This window comes from Lynx rufus, unplaced genomic scaffold (genome assembly GCF_022079265.1).
Source record: "Lynx rufus isolate CCGP_SWC_20201006 ecotype Redwood Valley unplaced genomic scaffold, mLynRuf1.p SCAF_3, whole genome shotgun sequence".
Taxonomy (NCBI): Eukaryota; Metazoa; Chordata; class Mammalia; order Carnivora; family Felidae; genus Lynx; species Lynx rufus.
The window spans coordinates 128,076,020-128,099,070 of record NW_025814845.1 but is presented as its reverse complement, the minus strand read 5'-3'; the positions used below and the strand labels follow the sequence as shown (position 1 = coordinate 128,099,070).

At 38.2% G+C, this 23,051-nt stretch overlaps 1 protein-coding gene across 5 annotated transcripts in view; it reads right to left on the bottom strand.

Annotated features, from left to right (window-relative positions):
- Positions 1–4,159: 4,159 nt before the first annotated feature.
- The window catches only part of ARFIP1 (ADP ribosylation factor interacting protein 1), a 130,000-nt gene continuing 111,108 nt past the window's right edge, over positions 4,160–23,051 (bottom strand). For all 5 annotated transcript variants that reach the window (XM_047092036.1, XM_047092033.1, XM_047092035.1 and 2 more), the window contains one exon: positions 4,160–6,089. In XM_047092036.1, coding sequence (XP_046947992.1) covers positions 5,934–6,089 — 156 coding nt within the window. In that variant the 3' untranslated portion in view covers positions 4,160–5,933. The remainder of the gene's footprint in view (positions 6,090–23,051) is intronic.

Below are 23,051 nucleotides of genomic sequence, written 5' to 3'. Positions count from 1 at the left end.
TCCTTCAATCTGATGGTTTTAGCATCAATTGGTGATCGCTTAATACGACAGTATTAAGTGGAGGCTGCAAAATGGTGATTTTTCTAATTCTGCCAATCTTTCTACATTTAAAAAAGATTATACTTGAGAGACAGCACACACGCATGTGCAAGTGGGGGAGGGGCAGAGAAAGGGGGAGACAGGATCCAAAGCAAAGCAGGCTCTGCACTGATAGAGAGCCTGATGCAGGCTCGAACTCATGAACCATGAGATCACGACCTGAGCCAAAAGTCAGATGCTTAACTGACTGAGCCACCCAGGTGCCCCTCTTTCTACATTTTTTAACAGGCCATTCTTCTGTAAACATCCTAGTATCTGATGTAACATCCTAACAATTTAGAGTAAGTTATACATATACTGCCTTTGTTAACTCCTACCAATGAAATGGCAGTGCAACCACCAAATGCTTTCCTGCATTGAATTCTGTATCAAAAAAACTGAACAAATTTTTATTACACGGCTCCTTAGAAAGAATTATGCATGGAGTTGGGAACACAGGGTAAATAAGAAAACATACACCGTGTCTTCCTTAAGAGCTTAGAGTCTAGCCATAATAAGTATATGCTCCTCAAAGGAAAGAACTGTAATTATCTGCCTAAAACTTTAGCTAGGTTTTCATAAAGAGCTTCCTAATATAGAATTAGAAATCATTTAGGGGGAAGACAAAAATAAAGTTACATTATATAAATAATTTGGGTATGTTGTTATTCTAAAAATTTCATCATTTCGAAATTTTTTTAAATGTTTATTTTGAGAGAGAGAGTGTGTACATCCAGGGAAGAAGCAAAGGGAGAGACAGAATCCCAAGCAGGCTCCACGCTATTAGCTTGGAGGGGTGGGGGGGACTCGATCTCATCAACTATGAGATTATGACCTGAGCTGAAACCAAGAGTTGGACGCTTAACCAACTGAGTCACCCAGGTGCCCCTCATCCCTAAAGTATTTATATAAACACATACACCTTTGCTTTACAAAAGCAAAGCGATATGGAAGTCTAAGTCATGGAAAGTTACTTTTGTCTGAGATCAACAAAATGGCATCTTGTCCCTTTCATCATCCTTATGAATCAACAATTAATGATCAACCATGGTTGCAGAAAGCTCACATTCCTTTACAGAGGATATTCATGACAAACCCTAGATTTGGTCCAAACAAACAAACAAACAAACAAAAAAGTGTTTGGCTTTTTTTATGTTTAAGTTTTTTTTTAAGTTTATTTATTTTGACAGAGACAGAGACTGCGTGATCAGGGGAGGTGCAGAGAGATTGGGCAAGACAGAATCCCAAGCAGCCTCCTCACTGTCAGCACAGAGCCCGAAGTGGGCCTGAGAGTCAGATGCTTAATTGACTAGCTGCCCAGGGGCCCTGGTGGTTTTGTTTTTTTATGGAAGTTTCATTTGTAAAAATGTCACTGAAATTCCTAGCTCTGATATTAATCCAATTAACTGCACAGATATAGAGTCCCAGTTCTTGGACTGGGTCTAATTTCCCTTCCTTGTATCCATAGTCTTCTCTTCCTATATCAGAGTTACCACCAGAATACCAAATAGTTCTCACTTCATTTATATAAACTAAGAGTTAACTTTCATTTCGCAAAACAAAGCTGAACTGCACAGTTTCCCATACATTTAGGAAAACCACTTGGCAATTTATTATAAAGGCCCATTTCTGCCAGAAACCTGTTGAGCAGGAAGCCTTCAATGGGAACATGGAGTATGAATTCATCTTTTTTCCTAAGTTTGTTTATTTATTTGGGGGGGGGGGAAGAACACACGTGCACAGAAGTGGGGGAGGAGCAGAGAGAGAGGGAGAGAATCCCAAGCAGGTTCTGTGCTGTCAGTGCAGAGCCCATTGTGGGGCTCTATCCCATGAACTGTGAGATCATGACCTGAGCCAAAACCAAGAGTTGGCTGCATAACTGAGCCACCCAGGCGCCCCTTTGGAATAGAATTTAATAAATCTTCAAAAAGAAGGAAGTTGTTTGTGTTGTCTACTTTCATGTCTTGCTATATTGTAACAATAGTAAAGAACCTGTGGCCCTTGGAAAAGCTTTGAGCCAATGCAAAATATAACTGGCCTTTTGATTAAAAGTAGCTTATTCACAACTGGGTAGTCTGAGCCAATATAAAAATTTGCAGTCTTACAGGTGGAAGATGTTTTAAATGGCTAAATATGGTTAGAATTGAGTGGTGAAGGATCTTACATGGTCTCAAGTCTCCTAGGCAACTGGAAGTTTCAAGGAAAGAGCTACCTGGCAAAAGATATTTAGGAATATTATTGCAAAATACAGGCATTCTTAATACTTCACAAAAATTAGTACAAATTATATACAAATGTTACACTGAACTATTAGATCATTTGCTTTTATTTTTCACATCTACAGTCATCTCCAGTGAAGGAATAAGGAGACTGGGCACATTTTGAGGTAGATACATTATTCTTCAAATTAACAATTCCATGATTGAAAGACACTTACATGTAGCCTTTCCAATATGCTAATTTTACTTTATATAGCACTTATCAGGTTCACATGATTTCTTTTTCAGAACAGTTTTAAGATCAGTAGATTGGAATATATTGTAGATATATGAAATACACCTAATATGAATCTATTTTAGGGTGAATGGATTATTTTTTGAACCAAAAAGACCTTTAATACACATTGTACTTGAGGAGAAGAAATGCCATTTTTGACACATTGATTTCATTACGTAGTTGAAATGGCAGGATTTAAAGGGAAATTCATATATTTAGTTGCAAATAACTTACCTGGCCTTACACTTGGAAATGGGGGTTGTCTAAGCCAGTTTAATGTATCTTTGGGCCTTCATATCTTCACCTGTAAAAATAAAGACCTTAAACAGATCATCTCTAAGGAAGCATCTAGTTTCACACTCTGATGGGACAAGCTTGGCTCTAACATTATTAGTGCAGTGCACTTTGAATATGGAAAAGATGGTTCTTAAATTCTAGCAGATTTCAGATAAATTGCTTCTACAAGCCCTGGTCCTTCCTGGGCCCTACGATTTGGAAGCTTTGGGGCTATTTAATTAAACAAGGAGGCCATTAGATTGAGGTGGCTTTAAAGACTTAGTAGCCTACATAAGCAACCCAAAACCTAAGCCTGAAACACCTCAAGGTTAAATCAAAATCTAAGGATAATGACAAATAGTCAACAAGTCCTTCCTAAATAAGGCAACGCTTCAGCTATAGCCAATCAAATCATTTCCTTGCTTTGCTTCCACTCTTCTAAAATGTCTTTTCCCTAGTTCCTGTTGGTGGAGGGATCCTAACCATTTCTAATTTGATCTTGCCTGATTTGAGTCCATTTTTATTCAAGTAAACTCTTAATTTTTTCTTTTTAGTACACTCCACACCCAATGTGGAGCTTGAACTCATACCCTGAGATCAAGAGTCTCATGCTCTACTGACTGAGCCAGCCAGGCGCTCCTGGTAAAATCTTCCTTGAAAGCCACCAGCACTACTTAAAAGTCTTAAAAGTGAATTTATACTTTGAGGGCTCATCTTCACTTCTAAGAATTGAACTCAAGGAAATAACTACGTAAGAGGACAAAGATGGATGCATGCAGGTTAAAGAATATTCAAACTAGACCTTATAATATAAATAACTGGGAACTAAAGAATCTCTAACTTCAGGGGAGTTAGGTGGTCCCATGCAGTACTTACGGACTTGGGAAGTTATTTTATCTTCAATTTTTTGACGTTATCTTCTAATTTTTTCTACAATGAATGTAAATTACTTTCCTGACCAAGTTAATATACCACTGGCTAATATGTTAACTCTTTCTTTTGCACATTTACTCACTGCTCAGAATCACTGACATTTTTAGTTTAGTCTAAAAAATCATCAGTCCCTGAAACTGCTTAATTCCAGAGCTACTAAAATTGTTTCCAAAATGTGTTAAGACTGGACATGTTCTGCCCCCCAGAGGGGCTCCAACTGAGGAAAAAGAATAACTTACTGAGAAAAAAGCAATTGTAAGTGACAGATCAACCAATTATTTGTTGTTTTTTCTTAAAGCCAGGAAAAGACAAAACATATGTCCTCAGAATTTCCAAAGAGTTGCTTCTTAAATCACGAAGAGCCAGAGAAACAAGGTACTGCAGCAAACACTTTTAATAAGAATACAAAATTCACACCAGAGGCACGTTCTGGGGAATGTAAAGGAACTATCACAAGTATTAATTCTGCTGGAAGAATAAAATAAGGCTCTCTCAGAGTACAAATATACAGGAAGGAATGATTTAAAATAGGCTTATGATTTACAATCACATTACATTGTACATATTAAGCACTGAAAACAGGCATATTAATTAAAAAGCCAGCTAAAAGGCATTTGAACATATATAACAAATCTTACAGTCCACAAAGTTCATGTATAACAGTAATTTTAAGTACTTCATTTCAACACAAAAGAAATGAAGATATATTAATTTATGTTTATGACAAAAATCAAGGGAACTTATATTTAAAAGGCTTACATTACTGATAGAACCACACGGCAGACAGGTCAACCACATGACATGAAACCAACCAACAGTGCTGAGCAACTAAAACAGTACTGGCCTTTCCAATCCCCTTTCTTGTTACCACTGCACTGTCCCGTATTACCTTTTCATTGCTCAAATGAAAAATATTTCTCCATCTTCTCATTCCACGAAAGGAATGAAGAAACACCAAACAGCAAATTCAAAAGTTGATTTTACCATAAACCTTAAACACGGTTTAACGAATACAAAGAAACCCAACACTGATACACGGTGTTCCTTTCCAAGGAAGGAATAGACACGTCAAACATTATCTGAAAGGGGTTTCTTTATGGATTATGTACATTGGTTGAATGAGAATTACTGTATCTGAGAAGGCACATATCTGTGATTTAAGGCTTAACCGGTATTGTTACATATGGAAGTCCATGAAAGCTGTCTAGGAATTCACTTCTGTCAAAATGGAATTTACCCCAAAACTAGCATTCTAAGCACAGATTTCTACTCTAGAAACCATCAAGAGTTTCTATTCCAAGTCCACCTGCCAAAAAAAAAAAAAAAAAAATTCTCTTAAGCAGGTTTCATTGTGAATCAAAAGAAATTGCTAACATAACTGCCCAATGACTTTGGGTGATGCAAACTCTTAAGCTCTAAAGCCTCACAGAAATGACAGTGTGATTCCTGCGTCTTAAAAAAAAAAACCAAAAAAAAAAAAAAACCAAAAACAAAAACCAAAACCAAAAAAAAAAAAAAACCTCTAAACAAAAATACAATAGTACAGATTCATTTTTAAAAAGGTATTTGCCACAACTCCACAAGCCAATCAGTCATTCATCAGAGCTGCTGCCTCTGTGTGGATGCTGCAGGAACACCATATAATTTTACTCTGCAAAATAGTTTCTTTTTTCTTTAAGACAATACATGAAAATGAATCTCTCAAAGATGTTGAATATATTCATATATAAAATATCTGATGTTGATACAAATCATGTAAACCTCCCTTTGGAAAAGTTACAACTGGCCCTCATAGCCAGGACCAAAAACCTTGAATTTTTATCTTGTCAGTGCAAATCTATATTAGATGTTTTCAAACTACAGAAATAGCCATCAACCCTCACAATACAAAAGGATTTCTCAAAAAGGAAAATTACTGTGTTCAGATTATAGAAATTATGTTTACATTAAAATCACCCACCTTCCCATCAAATTTAACAGTTCAATTGTTAAAGTATGAAAAAGGGAAAAATTAAAGCTGTTTGTGCAAGAATCACTACAATGGTTGTGGTCACCCCTTCCCTAATCTTAACCTAACTCTGCTTAATTCTTATTAGGTTTGTTTAGAAATAGAACAACATGACTTTTTTTTTTTTTTTCCAGGTATGCTTTTACTGTTCTTCAAGCCAAGATGGGGCATCCACTCCAGGGGTTTTCAATTTGATATGGAACTGTTTAAGCGTCTGTTCAAGCTGCTTCTGATTCCCAGCAAAGTAAGCGGCAATGGCATTGTGGAAAAGGACCAGCTGATTGTGCAATACCTTAACCTGTGAACAGGGCAGAGTTACAAGACCAAGCATTAACACCAATGGCAATGAAATTTAAGGTGACTTATTACATGTCCTAACTAAATAGTGTATCTCTCATCAGGAAAAGCTGCTTTAATAGCGACAAAGTATTTCACACACACACCAACTGTATGTTGCTTTGCAGGGTCACTGAGGCTTTGATGACTTCTTAATTTCTCTAAAGGGAATAGGTCATTTTAAGAAGCTGAACCATACTCAGACATTATTGAGGGCATTAATTAAAAATATTATTAAATATTATTAAATCCCCCCTCAAAATAAGTATATTCAAAATTAACTACTGAAGAGGGAAAGTTACACAGTTACTCTATAGTATATGTTATATACCAAGTACGGACATCATTAAGGCTAAATCTTCTATAAAACTGAGTAGGTCAGATACTTTGAAATACTGCAGTTCCCTGCAAAGAATCAAGCCAAGTGGCAGCAAGTGTTGCCCAAAAGCCAATTTACTTGAAGTTCGTATGACTCTCCAATGTTTTCAAATACTTAGCGTTTCTAACGATAACAAGAGTATGTTTTAACCAAGTAATGCTACTTGTGTAAATCTTTATTAAAGAAATCAGTAAAGGATTGCAAAGATATATGAATAAAGGTGTTTCTTTAGCTCTCATTTATAACTGTAAGTGCTTGACAATAAAGTATAAAATACACTCTGACTTACCCAGCTAATGCAATATTTATTAAGATTGAACTTTAATAGTTTTAATGATGTAAAAACATCTGATATAAATGCTAAGAAGAAATAGGATATGGCATTTTATATGTGGTATGACATTTACATTCACTTTATTATACACACACGCATGGTCTCTCTAGCTATTTCTTCATCCATTTACCTCTAATAAAGGACACAATGCAAACATTTACATTGGATATTTTTGATTTGTAAAGCCTTGATTTAAAAATTAAAATATTATAAAAACAACACACTCAAGATTATAAAGTAAAACCTTCTGATCCATACTTTTGGCACTTATCCCCTCCCCTGCCACTCAAAAATCACTATTAACATTTTATTGTGTTTCCTTTGAGAATTTTTCTAGGCATATACATAATATTTAAAAACACAAAGAGACTGCACTATGCACACTTTCAGTACTGCTGTTTACTCAAAATATCTTAGTTTTTTTTATTCTAGTCATATATTTATTCACCTAATATTAAAAAAAATTTTTTTAATGTTTATTTATTTTTCAGAGAGGAGAGACAGAGCCCAAGTGGGGGAGGGGCAGAGAAAGAGGGAGACACAGAATCCAAGGCAGGCTGTAGGTTCCAAGCTGCCAGCACAGAGCCTGAGGCAGGGCTTGAACTCATGAGCCGAAGTCTGATGCTTAATGGACTAAGCCACCCAGATGCGTCTCAACTATTATTAATTAACTACCTTCTATGTACCACACACTGTTTTAGGTGTTAGGGAAATAGGAAAAAATCCCCTCCCTTATGAGCTTATAACCTTAGCGGGTGGGGAAAGAGAGGAGGGAAGTAAGAAACAAAAATAAGGATTGACATCCCAGGAAATTAGTATCTATCTCAAGCCTTGAGAAGAGGTTGGGCTAACTCTCAGACCCGGAGGGCATCTGGCATTGCTGATTTACCTAAAAGTTATTTAAAACAAAAGAAATTTCTTCTTTCCTTCTGATAAAGATTAGAAAAATTTCTAGCAAGGATATAGTTTAAGAGAACCAGATAGCATGAAACAATGAAAACTAAAAAATGTCTGTACAAACTAAAAGAGGTACATCTTGCATTTACCTGGTCAGACCTTTAAGGCCTGCAACCTTTGTAAATAAAAACCTTTGGTACCAGGTACAACAAGGACAACAATGAAACATTTAACACCATGTGTCAGGCACTGTACTAGGGATACAAGAATACAAGAATAGTAAGACACGGGCAGTAGAAAATGCCAGTATGATAAATGAGCAGTACAAGTACCCTGGGTTAATTTTTTTTTTTTTTTTTTTTAAAAGGGCACTCCTGGGAGAATAGGGTTTTTTCCAGAAAGGCTGGAGGAGAACCCTGGAACAGAACACTAATTCCTCTGCCCTCTGCTTTTGAGATATGAGGGCTATTTCAAAAGATGATGAGCCTCAACCTAAGAGCAATTACTAAGGAAACAGGATAATCATACGGAAAGCAGGTTTCTAAAAGGCAATTTAGTAAGCAAGCAAAGTATTTGATTATATTGGATTGTTACCATGATGGCCCCAAAAAATTACTCCTCTCCGCATCCACACCCTTGGGGAGCCTTCTGCAGTGAAAATGAGCCTGGCCATGTAATACTAGAAAATGAGGCCTGATAAGCAAGTGCTTGCCCTCCTGGACTGCCTCCACCTCGAGAGGAAGCGCAGTCTAGCCTTTCTCCGTGAAGCTCACAAGGAGGACCTGTCATTTCTGCTATGCCCAGTGCCCCAGCAGGCCTACCAGCTGAAAGTGAAGCCAGAAGAACCCATCTACCCAGCCCACATAATTGTGGTAAATAATAAATCATCGCCATTCTAGTCTACTAAGTTTTGGGTATTTTGTTATGCAATAAGAGATAAGTGGTACATCTATGAAAAAGGTTAAGAATGCAGCTTCCTCACAATGAATAAGGGGGAGAACAGGCTTAGAAAGAGGAAAGGCTAAGCTGGGTGATAAATAAAGGAACTGAAGAAAGGCCTGTACTTGGGGAGGTTAGGAGTTGGGAGACGAGAGAAATGGAGACAAAGCAGCTAGGAAACAGATTCAAACAAGAGAGGCATAACTGCTACTAACCAGTCCCAAGATCTAATTGCACTTTTGGGGTAAATGTAATACAGGTATCTTTGAAAACTTTTACTTCCAATTTTCTAGGAAGACCTAACAATTGCATTAGGCATAGTTTGATACTGGTCACAGCTTCCCCAAATTTGTATTTGTTATTCATAAATTTTTTTTAATGTTTATTTATTTTTGAGACAGAGAGAGACAGAGCAGGGAGGGGCAGAGAGGGGGGAGACACAGAATCTGAAACAGGTTCCTTCCAGGCTCTGAGCTGTCAGCACAGAGCCTGTCGCAGGGCTCAAACTCATGGAATGTGAGATCATGACCTGAGCTGAAGCTGGATGCTTAACTGATTGAGCCACCCAGGCGCCCCTATTTATTCTTTATTTGAGAGAGAGCAAGTGAGCAAGTGGGGGAGAGGGGCAGAAGGACGGAGAGAGAGAGAGAGAGAGAGAGAGAGAGAGAGAGAGAGAATCTTCAGCAGGCTCCATGCTCAGTGAGGAGCCTGATTTGGGGCTCCATCCAATGACCCTGGGATCATGACCTGAGCCAAAATCAGGAGTCGGACACTCAACCAACTGAACCACCCTGGTGCCCTTGTTACTCATTTAGATTATTAAGTACAACATCCCCATTATTGGTATTGTTCCTTTACAGGAATTACCCTAAAGAGCTTTGGAATCAGAAAGCATATATGGCGATCTTAGTTGTACTACTTTCCAGTTTTCTTTGTGATACCAGGTACAGGTCATTTCCAATTTCACTGCCCAAGGTCTTTATCCGTTTATCAGGGATGCCATTACCAAAGTGAATTTGCAGGGCTATTGTAAAGGGTTAAGTGAAATGAGATACTACCTGGCACAGTGTCTGACACAGAATAAGTACTCATCCAATTTCAGTGGAATCTAAGTCTACCTAGTGGACAGTCAAATCCTCAAACGACATGGACTTTTCCTGGTAAAATTTCACTTATTTAGAACCCACTGATTTGGAACTTGCAAGAAGTAAGACTGTAATATTGTGATTTAACATTAAGAAACACATACTTGGTCTTAGTCCTCATTTCTGGCACAAAGCTCCTAAAACCCTTGTAATTTCCAAAGCGATAAGAGTGAAGGGAGCAACTTTTGTTCTAATATTTAGTGTGTGTCCTGTTCCTGAAATAGCCCCAGAGCTATACAGGTGGGAGGAATGACTTTTGTTTGGAAGAATCACTTTCTAATCATACCTGACTTTGTGTTAATGAGATTTCTGGAAAGCCCCTAGAAAACCAGAGGTAAGAGCTGGTTGTCAGGGGAACTAAATTGTGATTACAGGGTGGGAATTTCAGCTCCACTCCCTAACCTCTGGGGAGGAGATAGAGGTTACAGGTTGAATAATTCACCAATGGCCAATGATTTCATCAATGATTCCTATGTAATGAAGAGTCCTTAAAAATCTCTGAAGTATGAGGTTTGGAGAGGTTCTGGGTTGGTGAATATAGCCACATGTTAAGAAAGTGGGGCACCCCCAACTCCATGGGCGCATAGGCTCTTGTGCTCAGGAACTTTACAGACCTTGACCCCTATGTACTTCTTTATCTGGCTCTTCATATGTAGCCTTCAATATTTCCTTGTAATAAACTGGTAATCTAGTAAGTAAACTGTTTTCCTGAGTTCTGTGAGATACTCTAGCACATGACCCAAATTGAGAGGTTGTGGAAACCTTCAACGTACGGTCAGAAGCACAGGTGGCAACCTGACTTGCAACCGGTGTCTGAGGGTGGAGGGGATGGGGGCAGTGTCAGAACCGAACCAAACTGGAGGATACCCAGCTGGTGTCCAGGATCGAGCATCAGTTGGTGTAGGAGAAACCCCACACATCTGGTGTCAGGAGTGTTTGAAAAGTGCTATGAGTGTAAAAGAAGACAGAGTTTTCTCCTTTCCAAAGGAAGAAACGGATGTGAAGTTTACCCTAGCATGATGAAAAAAAAAAAAAAAGGGTGTGTGCTAAGCAAATAAATTTTGTTAAAAAGGTGCAGGGGCACAGCTGGCTTATCAACACTGATTGCCTTGACATGGCCTTTCATCCAAGAGCAGAAAACAGCCAGGGATGCTGCAGAAGGAATTCCTCTGCTTGACAGATCACTCAGAAGAACTATTTTTTTTTATATGTTTATTTATTCATTTTTGAGCGAGAGAACAAGCAGGAGAGGGACAGAGAGAGAGGGAGACACAGAATCTGAAATGGGCTCCAGACCCTGAGTTGTCGGCGCAGAGCCTGATGCGGGGCTTTAGCTCACAAAGTATGAGACCATGACCTGAGCCAAAGTCGGATATTTAACCGACTGAGCCACCCAGGTGCCCAAGAACTTTTTTTTTTTAAAGATTTTATTTTTAAGTAATCTCTACAAACATGGGGCTCCAACTTACAACCCCAAGATCAAGAGTTGCATGCTCTACTGACTGAGTGAGCAAGGCACCACAACTCAGAAGTTTAAAGGGTCAATTTACAACCCCACAATTCTGTGCTTCTAACATGAACATATTTTTCAAGCACCACAGAGGCACTTCTTCCAAATTATTCATCAGTAAGCACCATTCGAGTTAGTAGTATTACATATAAAAAATTTGTTTAAAACATTCTTAATACAGACTTCTACTAAATTCATATTGACCTTTCTCCATGTCTAGACATAAAAGTTTTACATTGCAATCGCTTTTAAAACAAGCTTTAAAATGATACACTGATTTGCATAAGTACTAAGAAAAAGTCAGATTATTCTAATTAAAGTTATAACCAGGGTTCACCTTACATGGGTAGAGTTTAATTTCAGGACCAAATCTCTTTCTTTCTTTTTTTTTTTTTTTTTAAGTTTTATTTATTTAAGTAATCTCTACACTCAACATGAAGCTTGAACTTACAACCCCGAGATCAAGACTCACATGGTCTTCTGACTAAGCTAGCCAGGCGCCCCCCAAATCTCTTTCTTGTAAGACATTGGTCAATTAAAATTATAACTAGCAAAAAATAAGCAAAATAAGACACTGCAGCTTAGCCCTCATTTGATTCCTATTTACATAAAAATGTTTTTAAAAACTGAGCTCTTCTCAGTCACCTGTTCTTCTGGAGAACAGGTTATGAGGGAGTGGTCAAAAGAGGGCTCCAAGAGCAGTATGTTTTAACGGAGGGTGGAAGAGTCCCCACATGACCTTAGATAGGGAAGAACTTTTTTGTTTTTAATGTTTGTTTTTTTTTAATTTATTTTGAGAAAGACACACACATACAGAGAGAGAGAGAGACAGAGAGAGAGAGAGAGAGAGAGAGAGAGAGAGAGAGACACGTTTACAGTGCAAGTGGGACAGGGGCAGAGAGAGAGAGGAAGAAAGAGAATCCCAAGTAGGCTCCATGCTTTTGGCACAGAGCCCTATGTGGAGCTCAAACTCACTAACTGTGAGATCAGATCATGACCTGAGCCAAGATCAAGAGTCTGATGCTTAACCTGAGCCACCCAGGCGCCCCGGAAGGAACTTTTCAAAACTAAAAACTCATAAAGAAAGGATTGAGAAATTAAATTCATTAAAATTTAGAGTTTCTATTCATCCAAAGACAGTGAAAAGACAAGTTACAAACTGAGAAAATATATCTGCATTGCATGTACTGACAAAGGTTATGTATCTAGAAAATGTAAAGAACTCAACAAACCAAAAGCAACCCAAACCAAAAGAACAAATAACGTGGATGGGTATTTCACTGAGGAGGAAACAGCGACAGCCAATTAAATCTGAAAATATATCCAGCCTCAGTAGAAAACAGGAAAGTTCAAATTAAAACTAACTTGATGAAAGAGGACTTCAACTATCTCCATTTTGACCTCAAAATCTCTAATTGACGAAGTTCTTTCCAGCTTATCTCTTAAGTCAGGCACAATACCCTGCGGGCAAGGCATCCAGTGAGGATCAGGAACTATCGCCTCAAGCAACAAGGACTGCCGAGAGCCCACAAGACCCCACGAGCCTCATCCCGAGACAGTGATTGACTTGACCTTTACTGCCTACCTGTACAAACCCATCGCCCTTTGTCCCACATTTTCCTTACAGAAACGGAGAAGTATTTCTAGCACTTTGGAGGATGGTCTTTGAGACATTGTCTTCCCAGTACTGGCCTCACTGAAATAAATTCTTTTTCTGTTTCACCACCGTTGGTCTCTCTTGCCTTTGGGTTCTGTCAGCAGTGAGTGGCCAAACCTGGTCTGTTTGGGACCCTCGGAACCAGGCTCTCTGGCACCCCTGCGCCCAGCGACACTGGGATGCCATTTTATAGCCTCTACATTAAGAAAACTTAAAACAGTTAAAACTCTTGCCCACTGTTGATTGTTGTATAAATTCGTACAACTACATTTGAAAACGACTTGGCATTAATCCATAACATGAAGGATGCATATACCCCACCGAACAGCGTTTTAACTTGTAAGAATACACCCTAGAGAAATCTGCACCTGTGTTTTATGAGACAGGGACAATTATGTTCACAGCAGCACTGTTTTTAGCATTAAAGAACAAGGAAACAAACTAAAGCTTGTATTTACAGGAGAATGGATAAACAAACTGCAGTCTCTTCACGCAGTGGGGATACTATATAGGAGTGAAAATAAATGCACTGCAGCCACGTGCATCCATGTGGATGAATCTTGGGAACATCAGACAGAGCAAAACAACGAGCTGCAGAAGAACACCCATAGGAGGATTCCATTTATACGGAGTTCAGAAATACACGTGTGACTGAATGACACATTCACAGGTGGCAAAACTGTAAAGAAAACCAACAGGAACAAAAAAATAGGGGTTCAGAATAGGGGTTCTGGAGGGAGGAGGAGGAGAAGGATGAAGTAAGAGAAAGCATGGAGGAGGCTTCATTTCTTAACCTGGGTGGTGGGTGGATGGCTGTTTTGTTGCTGTTATTCTTCATATTTTGCCTATATGTTAAACATTCTTTTGAATGTACTTAACATCTTTACATTATTAAAAAAGGGAAAGGTTATGAAAGATAGTCTGTCTATATATCATAACTTTGCTGAGCATCTGCACTATTCAGTGCTCTAATGAACTAGTCATCCCCCTTTTATATTCAGAGAGAAAAAACACCACACCTAAAATGTTACTTACGCTCATTCATTCAATAAATATTACTAAGGGTCTGTTGTTGTCAGGCACTAGTCTAGGGTCTGGAATGCAAGCAATCAACAAAAAGACAATTCTGCCCTCAAGAAGCTTATATTCTATTGAGAAGAAAGAGAAACAAGGTAAGTAAAATATACAGTATGTTAGATGATGGCATGTGTTACGCAGAAAAATTAAGCAATGGGGAATATGAGATACATATATAGCGGAGTGCAGCAATGTAAACAGAACGCTAGAAAAGGTCTGAGGTGACATTTGAATAAAGACCTAAAGGAAGTGAGAAAGTGAGCTTTAAGATACTTTAAGTTTTCTTGTTTTCTTTTTTTTTGAGAGAGGGCGCGAGTGAGGGGCAAGGGAGAGAGAGAGTTCACAAGGTGGGGGAGGGGGGAGGAGTGAGAAGCGGGGCTCACCCAAAGTGGGGCTCATGCTCACTTGAAGCAGGACTCGAATTCATCATGACCTGAGCTGAAGTCAGATGCTTAACCGAATGAGCCACCCAGGCACCCCGATACTTTATGTTTTCTAATGAGGCTAGAAGAATAAATAGCACTCTGGATAGAGGAAATAACAAGTACTCTAGTCCTAAGGTGGATGGTGTGTTTGGTATGTTTGAGAAACAGCAAGGAGGCCAGTGTGGCTGGTCATTGTATTAAGGGTGTGGTAGGAGATGTGGTCAGGTAAGTAATGGGGGGGCTAGATAATGTGGGACCTTAGATGTCATCATAGAGACTGTGGCTACTTTTCTGAGTGAGATGAGAAGGCACTGGAAGATTCTGAGCAGAGACATGACAATATCTGATTTACTTTAATAAACATGCAAAGGTAGAAGTAGAGAGACCTGTTAGAATACTACAGCAATAACCCAGGTGAGATAATGGTGGCCTGGACAAAGGTGGTAACAGAGGAAGCAGTGAGAAGAGGTGGGATTCTCAATATACTGTGAAGATAAAGCCAACAGATGAGGCTGTGGGAGAGATCAAGGACAAAGAAGGTGCCAAGAGTTTTGCCCTGAACAACCAACTGAAAGCATAAAGCTACCGCACACTGATATATGGCAAAGGCTACGAGAAGGGCAAGTGTGGAGGAGGGGGAAATGTGGCTATCAAGAACTCAGTTTGGGACAAGTGAGAGATGGTTTTTCAGGCAGACACATGGCAATGCTGATTAAGTAACTATTTTTTGAGAGTGGATAGAGTTCAGGATAGCAGTACAGTGAAGAAACAGATTAAGATAATTGTTACGGTTCCTTTCTACTAAAATTTTGAGAAAACTGCTTTCTAAATAGAGGTGAGTGTGTATGTGTGTGTGTGTGTGTATGTGTGTGTGTGTGTGTGTGTGTGTTTGGAATAAAATATATATATTTGGAAACTCAAATGGCTCCCCCAAAGCCTTTCAGTTGAAAAGCTCTCTCTTTCAACAGAAAAACATTATTTTAAGGACAAAAACTAGCTTTTCTTTCAGAGATTTTTAAAATTCAATTGAAAGTTTATGAACCAGCCCATTAATTAAACACTCTTCCCTATTTAAAGGTATTTTTAGCTTTTACACTAGTAAGTAACCTACCTGGGTCACAAAATAATTTTACAACTTGCCTTACTAGTATGATCTGGCCTTTCTTGTTTTTTTGTTTTCTTTGGATGATCCTTGGCTCCTGGAGTTATAGAGCAACTGAGGGGTTTCTGTATTTTTAGTGTGAGATTCTAACTTTTAGAAATAGATTCTAGACAATTACTTTATGGCTTTTTGGGTCATGAAAAGTTTTGACTTGAATGTTAATTCCCAGTGTTTTAGAATGAAAGGAGACAGTAAGCATGGAGTGCGGGATTTGATTCATGTGGTGTACCTGGAGAGAGCTGTTACAACAGTCGAAAGTTACTGTCAGAAAGCGGGAAGGGCGTCAGACAATTTTGTAGCTAACTCTACGAGTGTCAATCAACACAGATGTCCACTGAGAAGTCAGTTTCTGTACCCCCTTGAGGTGGCTGACAAACCCAACACAAAGACACAGCAACAAAGCCTCAAACCAGGTGTATTACCTGTATGCAAAATGTTCCCCAACTCCACTGAAACTTAACCCGTGGGAAATCAAGGAAAGAGGGTGCTTTTTGAGACTGACTTCTAGTTTTCACAACAAAATGACACAATACCCATTTGCACCAAAACATTCTCCAGTAATTGTGAGAAGGTTGATGTGTAAGCCTCTTAAAGTATATCCACACTTCAGAACAGTTCCCTGGTATAGAGACAGCCGGTAGGGATTCACAGCTCTTCAATTGTAATCATGGAAATAAAGCATAAAACTTCATTGTTACTTTAATCTCAGAAGCCTTTTTATACCAAAACAGGTTAACTTACCTCATTTTTCCATTAGCACCGATTATGTAAGTGTTATCCTAGTACACTATTTAGTTTTGGTAGTATGTCTTAAAAATCAGATGGACATTTAAATAGGAATGGTAAACTGACTCTTAACCACTCAAACCATTACTAGCCCAAATATAAATAGGAACTAAAGTAAATTAATAAATCAATTATCAATATGAATATACTTACTTTCTACATAAACAAACTAAAAGCTTTGGGCTTTTCTGCCTATTTTTGCTTCATTTTCTCTAAATTTTTGATAAACTAATTTTCACTATAGTATGTATTCATATGATGTCCTCATATAATGACTGTATTATTTATAGAATATCAATGCAGCTCTGACCGATGCCACAAAGAATCCTCAGGACGTTTAAGAATAATTAATACAGAAAAAGAGCTGCAAATACAATTTTAAAGAGAACTAATTTTTGCAATCTTCATAATGACTGTGCAGTTGTCACTATGTATAAGTAGTTTTAACGAGACTTAAAAGTGTTAGTCTAAGTTACTTGGCTTGTTTATCAGGTTTACTTTAGTAGACTATTTGGCCTTGTGAAAGTCAGTGTAGGATAGATACCAGTTTCTCAAACAGAACTGGGAGGAAGATAGATGAAGAAAGTAAGGTGGAGGAAAGGTCAGAATGTACTTTTAGGAGAAGGTGCAAAAAGCCAAAAATGCTTAAGGAAGTATTTTAGGGTCATTACACTTCTGCAATTTACGTTTATATTTATATCATTGGATCATGAGAAGTGATGAGCACACAGAATAAAAAAAATGCCAAGTATTTTTGTCAGACTATTTGATATGGTGGGTGACACTCACTTTTGTGAAGCACTTTCTATGTGACAGGTAATATGTTACCCTTACATCTACTCTGTACAGGCTTCTCTTCTCTCCATGTTACAGTTAAAAAAACACTCAGAAAGTTAAGTAACTTGCTTAAGGTTAGATAGTTAGCAGATGAGCTGGGAGTGGAAGGTCTTATCCCATGACAGGTCCATGTTTTTTTTACCTATGCTAACCTGACTCTATTCATAAGGCAACAGACATTTTGGAAAGCTTTTAAACAAAGCTTGAAACAAATAAACAAAAGGTATGGCAGGGCACTTAAAGGAAAGGTAGCAATGTACAGAAGGTATGTTTTAACCTCCTTCTTCATTTTGTCACTGGCTCTGATGTGGCATTTAAACATCCTCAAGACAGGATCTAACACAAGGTTTGGAGCAGATGAAAGAAATAAAAGTTAATCCTTTTTAAATTATGAAGAGTAATGCAATATTAAACTTTTGTACACTCTTTCCATACTTACACAGCAGGAACTATTTATTTATGTATGTCCTAACTTAGAAAAGATTTAAAGAGGCTATAAGGACGAGTGAAATACAAGAGAGAAGCAGAGACTTAAAAAAGGAGCAAAAGAAGATAGAGGTAACAGTTCCAGGCAGAAATGGGATGATGACAAATTTGACAAATTTTCAAAACCTAACAGCAGAAACAATTACAGTAATTTAGAAATACACTAAATCATTGTGAACTCAATTACAAAGAACTTTCATAAAGATCTGCCAAACAATGAGCAACCCGGATCAGACATAAGCAAAACCACGACAGCAACATCTGGTGAATGACCTAAAATATGCCATACAATACTTTGATTGTTAAAGGGCAAAACAAACTTCAACACTGACTACTAAGGCAGAGACAAGCTGAGGTTTTAAATAGCAACTGGGTAAGAGAAATTTAAGAGCAGGCCTGAGAGCTGATGCCAAGTGGATTATACCGAAAACTTTCTCCTGCTTACACAGCATATATCAATAGAAGATAAATACCATTTACAAAGTTTACCAACCGAAAAATTTAAAGTATTACTGCACAGGCATCAAAACCATAAAAAGGTACTTTATTTCTACCAAATGAACTTTTTTTCCAAATCAAATTTAGATTAGTTACCTACTTTCTTATCAGAGATACTTTAAAAAAGAGGCACTTCAAAAAAAATTTTTTTTTTTATTTTTTAAAAAAAAATTTTTTTTTTCAACGTTTTTATTTATTTTTGGGACAGAGAGAGACAGAGCATGAACGGGGGAGGGGCAGAGAGAGAGGGAGACACAGAATCGGAAACAGGCTCCAGGCTCCGAGCCATCCGCCCAGAGCCTGACGCGGGGCTCGAACTCACGGACCGCGAGATCGTGACCTGGCTGAAGTCGGACGCTTAACCGACTGCGCCACCCAGGCGCCCCCCCAAAAAATTTTTTTAATGTTTATTTTTTTGAGAGACAGAGAGACAGAGCATGAGCAGGGGAGGGGCAGAGAGAGAGGGAGACACAGAATCTGAAGCAGGCTCCAGGCTCTGAGTTGTCAGCACAGAGCCCAACGCAGGGCTCAAACCCATGAACTGTGAGATCATGACCTGAGTTGAAGTCAGATGCTTAACCTACTGAGCCACCCAGGCGCCCCAAAAAGAGGCAACTTCTAATTCAAATAAAAGTAACTTGTTTTAATATATTCATAATTGTTCAAAGCATTGACTCTCCCAATAACTCTATAAAATAAGGGTTTATATGAAGTGAACAATACCGAGGTTAGGTTAAACATGTGAGGAAAAGTTGAAATAAAATCATTTTTTTTAAGATTTTATTTTTAAGTATCTCTACACAACGGGGGGCCTGAACTTACTACCCCAAGTTCAAGTCACATGCTCCACCAACTGAGCCAGCCAGGCACCCCTAAAATTATTCTTTAGTAAGAAGTCTCTAAACCACTAACATGTAAAGAATTAACTCCTTTCTTTACCTCTAATTATTTAAACAGGGAAGTATACCTGTCTTGGCCTTTTATTAGGTTTGTGAAGTGTAATTTTATTACTTTGTAATAGCTTTGGAAATGCCTGTCATGTCAAAGCAACAGCTGAGAAAAAAGTACGATAAAAAATATGGGTGTGGACACTGGGAAGGGAGTTAAGAGAAGGAAAGACAAATATGAACCACAAGTGGAGGTGGAAGAATAGATTTTATTTTTTGACTCATTGGGATAGGTTTCAACAAATCTTGGACAAGTATGTTTCAAAAAAAAAAAAAAAGCATCCTAGGAGGGGAAAAAAAGGGCAGTCCTATTTCGAAAAGCAGATAACCGATGACACACAATTCCAGTAATGATAGGTCACAGAATGTGCTGAGGCCTCATAATTCTTTATCCAATGGTAGGTTAAAATTCTCAATGCACAGGTTTTCTCCCCCTTTAACAAAAATGTCTACCGCCCTTTCGTTCTATGGTTTACAGTGTTAGCTCCCTCCCCTTCTCCCTTCCTTCTAAGAGCTCCAGTTTTGGATATGACCCACATGGCTTCTGTTTTTCAAGGTTATCTCCCATCTTCTTCCTCTGCTATGTTAAGAACCCTACTTGGAGCAGCATTATAGCACATTAATTAAAAGCAGGGTTGTGGAGTCAAACAGATCTAGATCTGAATCCTGGTCTGGTTGTGAGACTTTGGGCAAATTATTTAACCTCTGAACCTCATTATCATCATCTGTACACTGGTATATGATCATCTAGATTACAGTAGATAGATACACACATAGATATTAAACAAAATACTTATAGAGCATTTTCTCCATATACAGATTACTCAAAGATCAGTATGCACCAATTCACTTGCTGGAGAAGGGGAATGCTCTATAGATGCAGCCATGGAGCTTACCTCTAAGGAAAGAAACAGACTAACAGACATTCACAGCACAGTACGGTATGTGCTTTAATTGGAGAAAGCCCTGGGTAGCAGGGTAGTACACAGGGGAAGAAAGAAACTTTCAAGTTGCTAGAGGAAATATTAAGTACCAAAAATCATTCAAGATAGCATCTGAGCTCCTAGATAAATACGAATTTAGGTACAGAAGAGTAGTTAAGGAGCTGAGTATTTCCTTCAACCAATTAGGTGACCTTGTTCTCACTGGCCTTTGGACATTGGGCAACAAGAACTTCCAGCTAAACCAATGGCCCATTCACACCCATCGTTATATTCATAAAATAGTTTTCCATTGTAAGTGTGGTTCTGTATTATATCTCGGAAAACTTTTTTTTTTTTAAAGATTAAGAACCCAATCTCTTATACGACTTACAAAAATTCTGATCGTATGTACCTAACAACTGTTTATAAGCTTAATAAAAAAGCTTTACCAAAATTTGTTATGATAAAACCACTATTTTTCTTTAAAAAAAAATCCACAAGCAGTTATACTACACTCTACTTTAAGAACAGAAAATTTAACAAAAGTTTACAGATAACTTAAAACATATGCTCCAGAGTTTCTTCAAGAATTTTTTTTTCTAACCTTTTCCACTAATGTTCATGTTACTCATTCTTGTGTGGTTCTGTTCAAGTCATGCCACCTAGCCTAGCAGGTACTTCTAAGAGCCCACACTGTCCACACTAATATTCTTCATCAAATTCTGTAGTTCTTCTTTCTCCTGCATAAATCAACATTTTGTATATAGTAGGTTTTACTAAATGTCCTCCATTAGACTGTATATTGCTTGTCAGCAAGAAGTCTGTCATAATACCTTTATACAATACTTCCTTAGGATAAGACATAATAGCCCCAAACAAGCACCTTAAAAATTTTACTGAAAGTCTGTGAAAAGTGCATTTTTTGAAAATTTAATGGAAGAAATACAGATAGAAAACCAGAATATTGTAAGGTGTAACATTATAGGTGGAAGGCATATGGTCAAAACCAAAGTGTTGAGTCATTACTGAGAGGACTTCAAGTAAAGGTTAAAAAGAACAATGCTAAGTCAAATTATTTATTTTTTTAAAAGTTTATTTATTTTGAGAGAGAGAGAGAGAGAGAGAGAATGAGAGAATATCCCAAGCAGGCTCCCCGCTGTCAGTGCAGAGCCCTCCATGTAGGTCTTGATCATGTCCTGAGCTGAAATCAACAGTTGGACACTTAACCAACTGGGCCACCCAGGTGCTCCTCAAATTCTTAAACACTGCCAGTGTCTTCTGCAATTTTACTCAGAGATGCCAATTAAAGGTTTTATTTTGAAGTAAATCAAAAGACTGTAACTAAGGAGAAAAGTACAGTACTGCCACTGCCACCAAAACTAATGCAGATTACTAGTGATCTGTTCAAATCTTAAATTGATCACTTGAAAACTCACCTTAATCACAAAACCTGGCAATCTGACTTGGGTGATACATAAGGTTGGCAAAGTAAGTGAAATGTGGATCTGAGCAGTACACAGGTATCAACCATTTTATAGAACAGATAACACTACAGAAGGAATAATTAAGAAGTAAATTTTTTAAAATGTTTATTTTTGAGAGAGAGAGGGAGAGAGAGAGCGCAAGGAGGGGAGGGGCAGAGAGAGGGAGACACAGAATCTGAGCTGTCTGCACAGAGCATGACTCGGGGCTCGACCTGAGATCATGACCTGAGCCAAAGTCAGACACTTAACTGACTGAGCTGAACCACCCAGGTGCCCCAAGAAGTAAATTTTTATAACTGCACACTATTCACACAAAGTGAAAGCAAGCAATCCATTCCCCTCTAACATATACAAAAGGAAAATGAAACTCAAACTCTATCCTCCAAATGAACTGATCACTTCTGACCAAAAAGGGTCAGAAAACATAAGTACCTTATAATTGCCAGAGAGAGAGAGAGAGAGAGAGAGAGAGAGAGAGAGAGAGACAGAGAGAGAAGACTAAGTCAAATCTATAAAAGTCAGAGGAGACCAAGTCAAATCTATAAAAACAACAGTTGATGACTATGAAGCTATCCCTTCTGGGAGGCTTTTAAGTCTTGTGTATAAAATACTTCTTCATGGGGCGCCTGGTGGCTCAGTCGGTTGAGCGCCTGACTTCGGCTCCGGTCATGATCTCAAGGTCCATGAGTTCGAGCCCCGCGTCAGCTCTGTGCTGACAGCTCAGAGCCTGGAGCCTGCTTCCGATTCTGTGTCTCCCTCTCTCTCTCTGACCCTTCCCCGTTCATGCTCTGTCTCTCTCTGTCTCAAAAATAAATGAACATTAAAAAAAAATTTTAAACACTTCTTCACAAAAATCTGGAAATCTCAGCACAGCTGACGAATTGGTTAGCTAGTTGTACTCTCTCTCTCATTCACCAGTTGATGATTACAAATTTCATACTGATTCCAGACAGGTATGCCTTAGATGATACTAATTTCAAAAGCAACCCTCAACTCCCAATTCTTTTTGGCTGCATGGTTTATATAAAGATAGTTAATTTCTGCCTCTTTTCCGAAGAAAGAGAGGAGGCAGTGCAAACCCCAGACAACTTTTTCCTCCTTCACATGGGTCTAGCAAAATGTTTAAAGAGGCATGGAAGCCAAACCACTAGCAATAGCAAACATGGTACTATCCATGAAAACATTTTCTTTTCTTTTCAAATTTGTATTTAGGAAATATTTTCTGATATAAATAAAAGGTACTATATCACACCATTTCTACATTTCTAATCTGTCACTTAAGAATAATGCAGGGAACTCATGTCCTGGCAAGTTAACTGTTTTTCTATTCTCTCCAACACAAAATTGATCATCTGATTTTAAGCCTAAAGAAAAATTATAGGCTATATAAATACATGTATTAGATCATGTCTGAAAAATAGAAATCTAGTTGGGTCTC